Source organism: Myotis nattereri, assembly GCF_964212035.1.
Source record: "Myotis nattereri genome assembly, chromosome: 8".
Taxonomy (NCBI): Eukaryota; Metazoa; Chordata; class Mammalia; order Chiroptera; family Vespertilionidae; genus Myotis; species Myotis nattereri.
The window spans coordinates 39,569,766-39,580,414 of NC_138083.1; the positions used below are offsets into that span (position 1 = coordinate 39,569,766).

A 10,649-nucleotide genomic window follows, 5' to 3' on the forward strand; every position below is an offset into this window, starting at 1 on the left:
AACCTGAGCTTCCAGATCCAGGGCTGTGCTGTTCTCAAGGAGAGAGAGATATGGGCTGCGCCATTCACTGTTGACCCACACTCTGTGACCCTCTCAGAGGCGCCGGTCAACCATTTGCCTGATGCCTGGACAGAGGTGCAGGGTCAGCATGGATGACGAAACCGTCTCCACCCTGGGAGCTGCCAGGTCCCTGCTCTTATTTGGAGCCTGACTTCCCGCAGTCTCTGTCCTTGTGGGCAAGTCTAATTCTAGGTGCCAGCCCCACCCAGCCGTGCCAAAGGATTGAAACTTATATAAGATGTTCAGAGTTCCTTTCTGTTGAGGGTGGTAGTCACAGGACCGCTCAGAGGAAGTATAGGCTTTCTTGTGTCTTTCTGTAATTAATTCATTTCCTTCTCTAAGGTGGATCCTGTTTTAATTGGTAATTATTTGTTATTTTTTAAATCCACACCTGCACTGATGCATCAGAGTTGATTTTTCATCAATCATTTTAATTATTTCTCAGGGTTATAAAGGGCAATGCATGTGTTGAAAAATATTCTTGGAGTTAAGCTTATAGTATTGCAAACTCAAAAATGGACAGGAAACATGGGAAATACGTAGTAAATGTTGAACAGTCTGAAAACCAACCGGTGAGTATTATTGCTCTACTTTAAAATTTTGCTTATGTGACAATCTTGTTTTCAGCATTTAAGAGCAATCTAATCTCTTTACTACTATGCAGTCAATGTCATAATTTTGCATTCTTCTCTGAAAGGAAGAGTAGCCGTGTGTTATATATTTGCCTCAACTTTTCATGCTATATTCTACTATATTATACTTTAGAAATTATTTTATATAGTTACTGATATAAAGCATTAGAAATTTTCTATGACCACATGATATGTGAATAAATCTATTTAACTTTCTATATTTATCCTCTTCATTCAACAACTTTGGTTTCGTTTTGAGATTGTATTTTATGTATAATTTATAAATCTGTCAGAACTCAGATTTGTAGGTGTTTTGGAAATCCTGCTATTAATCCTGGATATTGTCTTTAGACCTGAGAAAGAAATCCTCTAAACATTCCTACTTTGTACAAAAGTGTAATCTTTTGTCTAGTTTAAAATGTCTTCCACCTGGAATCGAGCCCTCACTACATAGTTAAGTGCTTTTTATGTATCTGGTTATGTCTGAACCAATAATCTTTGATGGAAATGTGCTAAAAATTAAAATGGAAAGTTAAAATTCACTGCCTGAAGCATAAATGAAATGTTTTACCTTTGCAATTTGGAGCCGTGGCTGTCAGCCTGTATTCATCGCCTGCAGTGTAAGCCAAAGAAGACAGTCCTGTTGCTCAGTGTTAGTGGACTAAAAGGATTCCCATGGGTGATTCCTGTCACCAGAAGAGAAGGGGCTTGTGTTCTTGAGTCACTGAACAAAGGCCCCACCTCAAGAATGTTCTCTTTGTCTCTTCTGAGCTTGAGATACTAAGATTGGGTCTTCAGGATGCTGGAACTTGCAAACGGGAAAAAAAATCCATTTAGCCAAATATTCACCATTTTTATAGTTTCTCTAGATAGCAACAAACTTGATGATCTTTACAGATATTTTCTTAAATTGTTTTTATAGCATGTATCTGGACAGCTGACTATTTCACTTTACTGTGGACATTTAGAGCATAGCTATAAATATATTTTTCTCTGAAGACTAAATTTAATAATGAACTTTAAGGATTATTTGAAGATTATAAATCAAAAGAAAATAAATTTTGGTGTTTTGTTTTTCTGTTGGGATGTAGGAATCATAAGTTAATCCTTATAAAGTTACCGGAAAAACCTATAGAACTTTCTTTGGTAACTACAGCTAATGCACTTCGGTTGCTTCTGGCCATTATTAACTAAGGCTGAATATTGGGTTAAATATTATTCCCAGTTCTCCAACTATTCCAATTTTGTATAGAAACTCTGCCTGTACTAAGACTCAGAGAAACCTAACACAGTAAAAATATTAGAAGCCAAGCCTAGATCATAGGTTCTGCACCCTTCGTGTAGACACCACTTATCATCTTCCTTCTCTGAAAGGGATGGGATTCCAACAGGGCCAGAACATTCTGGAAAACAGGCCGGGTGAGTGAGTTTTACTTTGTTTGCAAAGTGTGTTAAAATATCATCAGCCTTTGGCAAATTGGGTAATAGCTAACTCAAACAGAATCAGCACTTAGGACAGTAGGCAAGGTTGTTATTAAAGGTAAGTCCAACTTTGCTCAAATTTACCTGGCGAATAATATGGACTTGGTTAAATCTTAATAAAGCATAGAGCTGTTTTCTTTATTTCCTTGATATAACATTTAGAAAAATCTAACCTAGCAATCACTTTACTGCCGAGAGCATTTCGTCTTATCTATATTAAATAACAATGATTTATTTTTTGCATTGTTAATGACAGTTCCTAATAGACAAATGGCCACATACAATCCAGTTTGACAATTTTATGAAACTTGCTGGTGGTTGGACTAGCCATTTTATAGCTATCTAGTAATGTGTTATTAAATCAACATGATCAAAGACAACTAGTAGTCGTAACAGTAGGAATGAAAGCATGAATACTAATACCAACAACAGCAATAGCTAACACTTACTGAGTGCATGCTCTCTGGCTGACTGCTCTAACCCTCTGGCAGTTATCTACTCATAGATCCTCACAGCAAATCTACGAGTGGGTATTTTAGTGTCCTCCCTTTGCAGACGAGCAAGGAGAGGTAAAGGTGCCTTTCACTCACAGCTAGAAAGTGTTATTATTCCATCAGTTGAGCCCCGGATGATTCCACATTATTTTTGAGATGTAACAAAACTTTTGATCAAGATCCATAAATTCCTGAACCTATTCCTCTCTCATTTTCACTTTATCTTGTTGTTCTGCTTCTTTTAGCACACCTCTTCCCGCAATGATCTCCCACTGAACTCACCCATGTTCAACCTGTATCACACCTTTTTCTCAACAACATTTTGCATTTATTGTATTATTTGTTAACGATGCACAAATCTATTCTGTCTCCCTGTTATTCGAGCATATAGATTCCCAGAGTAGAGACCTTTGCTGTCATTGTTGAGGACTGTTTTTACTCTGCTGTATGCCCAGTGGGAAGTCAGAAAAGCCATATCACAAACTGGACAAATGGTTTGTCTTCTGCGTCCCTGTCCTGGGCTTGTGAGTTCCATTGTGTAGAGCATGGCATGGATCATGCAAAGTCTCTTTGTATGAACATTTTTATTAGTATAGTGTAGTATAGAATACATTATATTAATCTATTATCATACTTTAGTAAAACAATATACTATATGTAGTATAGTGGAATGAAAAGTACTCTGACCTTAACACTGGGAGGTATGGACCCCAATGCTTGCTATATGTTTATTATGGGATAATAATGATAATAATAATAACAATAATAATTCAACTCTTTTTGCTTCAAAATCTCATTACCAAAATGACCATTAACAGATTTTACCTTATAAGCTGCAAGCAGTTCTTTTTGTTTATTTTCAGCTCTAACATTCTATTCCTTGTACGAAGAGAAGCTTCCTCATATATGCTCCACCTACAGTAACTTGCAACATGAGGGTATTTAATACATGCTTGTAAAATGACGGAGAAGATGAGATGATACACATTTCCTATCTGGAACATCAGTCGCTTACAAAAATTGGTTAAAATGTGATGTTTAATAATCTGTCTAGATTTTTTTATTTTCATAGAATAATAAGAAAATGTTTATTCATTTCAGAAGTCTTTATTCCTCTTAAAAGTCACAGAATTGTTTATTTTTAACAGAGTTTAATTTGATAAATGTATCACCATATCTTCCTACTCACTTATGCTTTATCTCCACAGCCAATCACGTGTTCAAATGACCAAGAGGTTCACAGCTCTGCATGCTGGCGCCCACTTTCACGTGACATCACCTGTGATATCTCTTCCAACTCAGCTGGCGTCTGCGTGGGCCCAGGAGTCCTTGGACATTCAGGATACCCACAAACAGAATCATCCCATACCCAGGTAATGTTGTATGTGTTGCCGCGTTTACCCAGGTTGGGATGTGCTCTATACGGGGATGTATTTGTTCTTTTCTTTCCCAGGAAATGTATTCAGTCATTTAATTCGCACACATTCATGGTAAGCCTTTGCTGTATTAGCTGATAAAGGTGTAAGTCATTGCGAGGCAGATCATAAGAAGGAAAATACTCTGTAGTCTCTGTTTTCAAAGGGCCGAAGTCCTAGTTGGGGACTGAAGTATTCACATATACAGAGAACATATGTGAAATTCAAAGGACTAAATATAAAGTACAAATGCGGGGTTGGGGAGGGGCAGAGGAGCGCATATGTTGGCAATGTGCAGCTTAATTCTCTGATTAGACTCCGGTGGGAGATGGGGTCATAGTTAAAGCCTCAAGGGTCCTACTCTATTGGTGAGCGCTCACTTTTCTTACATCGTTCCAGCTTCTGAATGTTGGTGGCACTTTCTTTTTGTCCCTTGTTTCTGACCTCTGGTGCGTATGACCTTGATGTAGAAACCTGGCTCTGTCCTGCAGGTTTTTCCCACTGGCTTTGGAGACTGGACTCAGCTCCCCTTGGTGTGTGACCCTATTGGTCGGCTGAATGAACTTCACCTCAGGACTGTATCTCTCAATCTTCAGCCCTAGTCTTGACCTTGACTATACATTGCTTATTCTGCTTGGAAGTTTGGCTGGGTTCCCCTGACTCTAGAATTCCTACCCTCTGTTGCTTAATCTTGCTGTGGATGGTCAGTAGAAAGAGTCTGAGTCTTGTTTTTTTTATAATTTTCTGGATTAAAATTATAATCTGCTTATACTGTTGCTGGGGCAATAGAAAAGAATGAATGAGCTCCACAGGGCAGAGTTAGGAAATCTTTCTTCTCGTTTGTGGAGATAAAGAAATCCATAGCATCGTAGAATTGAGAAAGACATCTGAGGTAACATCTGATCTGGTAGTTCTTAGCCCTTGCTGCATATTAGAATTAGGGGTTGTTTAGGAAGTACCAATGGCTGAGCCCCACCCCAGACCAATTAAGTCAGAAACTCTGGGGGTGGGGTCCATGCACCAATATTTTTTAAATGCAACCAGTGACGAGAATAACTGACCTAGTCCCATTCTAACATCTGTAAAAATCAGGGAAGATATGGCCTATGAAATCGAAGAGATTTGCCAGAATTCACATAACTTGTGATGAAATGACTCAAACAGGAGAACTTAGGTATCCTGTTCTCTGGTTACAATCACTTTATTTTAAGAAGCTGCTCTTTTTCAGTTTCTTTTAAAGGAAGGATTAGACTCCATTAAAGTGCCTTTGTTCAAGGTAAAGAAAGCATTTTTTCTAGGGCTAACTTGAACTTAGTGGTCCTCATTGCCCTGGCCTTGGTGACCCATGCCTTCATTATACTCCTGCTGCCTTGGGCTGCCACTCTTTGCACGAAACCCAAGAAATACTGGGGCCCATATTTTGTAACATTTAATGTCTACTCTAGTCTGTCTATAAGGCATGAGTGTTATACTCTCATCCAGGTAACAATATAATAAGCACTTTAGACAATTGAAAATTTACATACCTGACACTATGCCAGGCACTTTACAAACACTTATTTTTATCTTATATTTCTTGTTAGTTATGTATCATTATAAGGAAACCGATGCTTAGAAAGATAAAATTGCCAAATACTACACAGCTAATAAGTGGCAGAACCAAAATTCAACCCCCAAATCTTCTTGATTCCAAAGCTCTTGATTTTAATCCATATGCTACTCTGCATCCAAAATAAAAGTATTTTTGAAAACTAGTGAGATAGATATTTTTAGCCCTATATTTTAAGATAAGAAGATTTGAGGCTCAGAGAAGATAAGAAATTGTATAAGATGTCATAACTCTGAAATTTTAACACATCTCTCCAATTAAAAAGATTGCTCTCTTCCACTTTGCTTTGTTGACTAAGACTATTAACAATAAATATTTGCAAAAACACTGTAAAATTAATGAAGCATTCATTTTTGTTAATTCTTAAGGTAATCCTAGAAGTCACAAGCAATTTTATCACCAATTCATAAATGAAAAAGTAGGGACTCAGAGAAGTTAAACAATTTGCATAGGCAGAATGTAGATTTCAGTACAGTGTTTCTAATCTCAAATCTCAGTGTGTTTTTTTTTTTCTTTTAAACCATACTAGTAAATAGCTTCATCTGTGATCAGGATTAGTGAGAAGCTAAGTAGGGTTAAAATGCAGATCACTGGAATGCTTCTATGGGGCTCTTTCCTTTTTTAAAAAAGTTTTATTTATTTATTTCAGAGATGAAGGGGAAGAGGGAGAAACAGAAACATCAATGATGAGAAAGAATCATTGATCAGGTGCCTCCTGCACGCCTCACATTAGGGATCGAGCCTGCAACCCAGGCATTTGCCCTGATCTGGAATCATAGGTTCATGCTCAACCACTGAGCCACGCCTAGGCGAGGGTGCTCTTTCCTTTGTGCACTTGCAGTCAGTAAGCCTGGGAAGGAGCCAGTGCACTCAGGTAGGTTCTCTAGGTCCCTCTGGTCATATTATGTCCTGAGCTGCTACCTCCATTCCAGATGATGGGAAGTTATAAAGGGCTATTATTAGGATTTGATTCACCAACAGACTATGAATACTATTACTTTAAAAATTAGTAATATGCCAAGAACAATTATGAAAAAAAAACACCCTCATAGTGTATCATTCCTCTCCTGATAACACAATCATTGATCAAGACTGAGGCATTGTTGCAAAAATAGGTGCCTGAGGAGATCATGCTGCCTCTGGGTGGTGAAGTCAACAATAGTAGGAGATATTCAGCAGATAAAGTTACTGGGCTTAGTAATAGATTGGGAAGTTTCAAGGATGAACTCTCAGTTCCAGCTTTTGGAACTGAATGTAATAGATGGTGATGCCATTTAATAAAATGTGGGAGCTGGCCAGGGTTCACTGGGAAGATCATGACTTTGAGTTTGGATACAGTGAGTCTGAGGTACCTTTGAGACCCGAGATGTGATGTCATGCAAGCATTTGAAGGTTAGAGAGGAGAGCTGGGCTGGACATAAACTTGAAAGTCACTCTGATATAAGTGGTAATTAAAATAATAGTTATGAATGAGAAAGATGAGAAAGAAAGCTCAGTAACCAAATCTTGCCCACCACTATTTTGTAAATCTAGTTTTATTGGGATACAGTCATGCCTACTTGTTTACTTCCTGTCATGATAGTGGCAGACTGGAGTAGTGGTGGAAGAAACTGTATGGCTCACAAAGTTGAATATAGTTACTATTTGGCCCTTTACCGATAAAGTTTGTTGATCCCAGGTTAGAGTGAAAAGAGACAAGTGAATGTCAACAATAAAGCCCCAAAGTGGATAGTGAGCCTTCAAAAGAAACCGAGAAGATTCTAGGGCAGTGGTTCTCAACCTTCTGGCCCTTTAAATACAATTCCTCATGAAATTATTTTCGTTGCTACTTCATAGCTGTAATGTTGCTACTGTTTTGAATCGTAATGTAAATATCTGATATGCAGGATGGTCTTAGGCGACCCCTGTGAAAGGGTCGTCGTTCGGCCGCCAAAGGGTCGCGACCCACAGGTTGAGAACCGCTGTTCTAGGGGTTTAGTAGGAAATCAATGAGAATGGAATATCACAGAAGCAAAGGAAAGAGATTATTCAATAAAGGGAAAGAGGAATGGCCTCCAGTGGCAAATGCTACTGGAGGGCTTAAGTAAGAGAAGAGCTAAACTAGGTTACTTCTATTTTAATGAATGGATGTCCCTGATGACTTTATTAAGAGGTATTTCATGGCATGACAGAAGCAGGAGCCAGACTGATTTGGATTGAAGAGTGTGCAGACGGAGACATTGCATTAGACAACTGTCAGGAAATTTCATTTTCCAAAGAAAGAGAAGTAGCTAGACAGGATTTGGAATCAAATGATGCATTTTTTGTTTGTTTAAGATGGGGAGAGATTTGAATGTGTTTAAATCTTAAAAAGAAGAATCCAGTGAAGAGGACAGTGGTGAAGTATTCAGTCCAATAGAAAGGGGAAATCAAAGGAAAAGAAAGTGCAGAGGGGATGGGACGGAAGGACAGACGGGCAGATCCGTCTCAGCAGAAGGAGGGCTTGCTCCTCTTGTGTAAATCAGGGAAAAAAGAGAGGTGGAGCCAGGCATGTTCGGTTTGCAGGCTTGGGACCTAGAGGGGGTTTGAAAGACTTTCCGTTTGAGGCCCTGGATAGGTAGTTCAGTTGGTTAGAGCGTTGTCCCAACATGTTAAGGTTGTGGGTTTGACCTCTGGTCAGTGCACATGACAAGGAGCAATCAATGAATTCATAAATAAGTATAACAACAAATTGATGTTTCTCTCTCTTTTTCCCTTCCTCTTTCTAAAATTAATCAATTAAAAAAAGTTTTCGTTTGATGGTTTCAAGTTTCCTAGTGAAGCAGGACGGATGTGAAGTCATTTGATGAGAATGGGAAGGGACAATGTTGATAACCAGAACAGTGAGCTGAGGTGTTTCCCCGGGGTCGTGTTTTGTGACACCCAAGAATGAGCTCCATGGACCAGAATATTTAAGCAAAAGTGTGGAAAATGTATTACAAGCAGATTCAGATTCCCCTCACGGGGGTGGGGAGAAATAATGGGCTGCCCCCCTCACGCCTTGTAGTCCAGGAGTATATATTTGCTACAAGCCTGCTCTATGTCTATCTCTGTTAATTCCCTCAATTGTTCTTGCCCAGCAATGGACCTGAACTTTCTCTGTTTCTGTGTGCCAGTTCACTTTACTGTTGCAGGCCCTCCCTTGGTTTCCCATGCCTCCCTTTCAGTCCAAAAACATTGTATTATTTCTGCTTGGCTGGGTTCTGTGATTAGGCTGCTCAAACTGCCATGTCTGCCCCTGCCTATGTTCCACCTGCTTTGTTTCCCACTGGACCCCTGCCCTATCTGCCTGCGTTTCAAGTGAACCCTCTCAATGTGTGTGTGAAGGCTGGTGGGTGGAGGTTACAAGTTTGAGGAGAAAGAAGAAGATTGAGAACTATAATCAGAGAACTATAATAGGATGGCAGAGAAGTACAGAAATTCCACTCAAGAATGGTGATCACACATTTATCCTGACTCTGCTCAGTCCAGGGGCTTGACTTTCCCCAACAGTGTGGCTGCTCAAGGGCAGGTGCAGAGAAAGCAGAATGCCACGTGCTTGCCAGCTGGAAGGAATGAAAAGAAGAAACTGTGGGAGGTTTTGGGGAATTAGTGTTATTGAAATCATGGAACATAGAACAAAAGGTGGACAAGGAGGGATATGAGTGAAGCAAGGCCTGCTGGGCTGAAGATTTAAAAAAAAACTTTATTGTTGAAGGTATTACATATGTCCCCTTTGATCTCCCATTGACCTCTATAGCCCGCCCTGCCATTCACCCCTTGCCCCAGGCCTCCACCACTGTATTGTCTGTGTCAATGGGTTATGCATATGTGCATACAAATCCTTTGGTTGATCTCTTCCTACCCACCCTGGGCTGAAGATTTTAATAAAAGTAAAGAAAGGTTATTATACTAATAATTGAACAAACAAGATGGAAGGAGAGGAGATGGTGGTTAGAACACTGGATTCTTAAGGAAGTGATTTTGGAAGTGGAGCAGTTGGGGTAATGACAATGTCCAGTGGAGGATCAGGTGTATGACAGAGAATTTATTAAAATGCCATTCTGCTTACATGAAAAGATGAAGAACCCCCTACCCATCATTGGAAAATAGAATAAGAGAAGATGAGATATTGGCAGATCTTGATTTCTTCCAAAGTTAGAGATTGCATGCAATTAATTCCACCTGGATTAAAACTTGGATTTTAAACCTAAATATCTTCAGAGATTATAGGGATTCAAATGATGTTAATGCACTAAGTTGTACACAAAACAAAAGGGATGATAAATCGAAAGACTTTTTGTTTTTCATTACTAATATTTTTATTGACACTCTTAGGTGAAAAGAAATTGCTGCTGTAATTGGACTCTGTGGAACATCTTTTTGGCTTGTCTCTTAGCCTGTGTGATAACAACAGCAATTGGAGTGCTCATAATATGCCTGGTGAATAACAGAGGAAATGACAACTCTTCCATTGTTATCAAGATATCCCCAGACGATGGGGAGCCTGTAACTGCTATTCATGGAAAAACCTCTGCTGCTCCTCAACCTACAGTGACCACCACGTCGTCAACTGAACCTACAACTGTAGCCACTTCGAAAGACTCTACAACCATTCCAACATCTACTGAATCTACAGCCACAATAGCCGCAACCACCACTTCAACTGCACCTACAACCTCCACACGTTCAACTGAACTTACTATCACAACAGCCATCACTCCTACTCCAAATAAAACCAGAAATGCCCCCAGTTAAGTGGAATCTACAACAGTTGCAATTATAACATAAAAATTTTTAAATATATATTTTTTTTATTTATTTCAGAGAGGAAGGGAGAGAGAGATAAAAACATCAATAATGAGAGGGAATCATTGATCAGCTGCCTCCTGCATGCCCCCTACTGGGGATTGAGTCCGCAAACCAGGTATGTGCCCTGGACTGGAATTGAATCTGGGAC

The 10,649-nt window shown here is 39.3% G+C and overlaps 1 protein-coding gene across 1 annotated transcript; it reads left to right on the plus strand.

The window, feature by feature from the left end:
• Nucleotides 1–575: 575 nt before the first annotated feature.
• DYNAP (dynactin associated protein) lies at nucleotides 576–10,447 on the plus strand (the record flags this gene model as incomplete). The annotated part of the gene is made up of 3 exons (XM_081097991.1): nucleotides 576–632; nucleotides 3,877–4,041; nucleotides 10,028–10,447. 3 exons carry the CDS (start codon nucleotides 576–578, stop codon nucleotides 10,445–10,447), a joined length of 642 nt encoding a protein of 213 aa, XP_080954117.1.
• Between the last annotated feature and the right edge of the window lie 202 nt (nucleotides 10,448–10,649).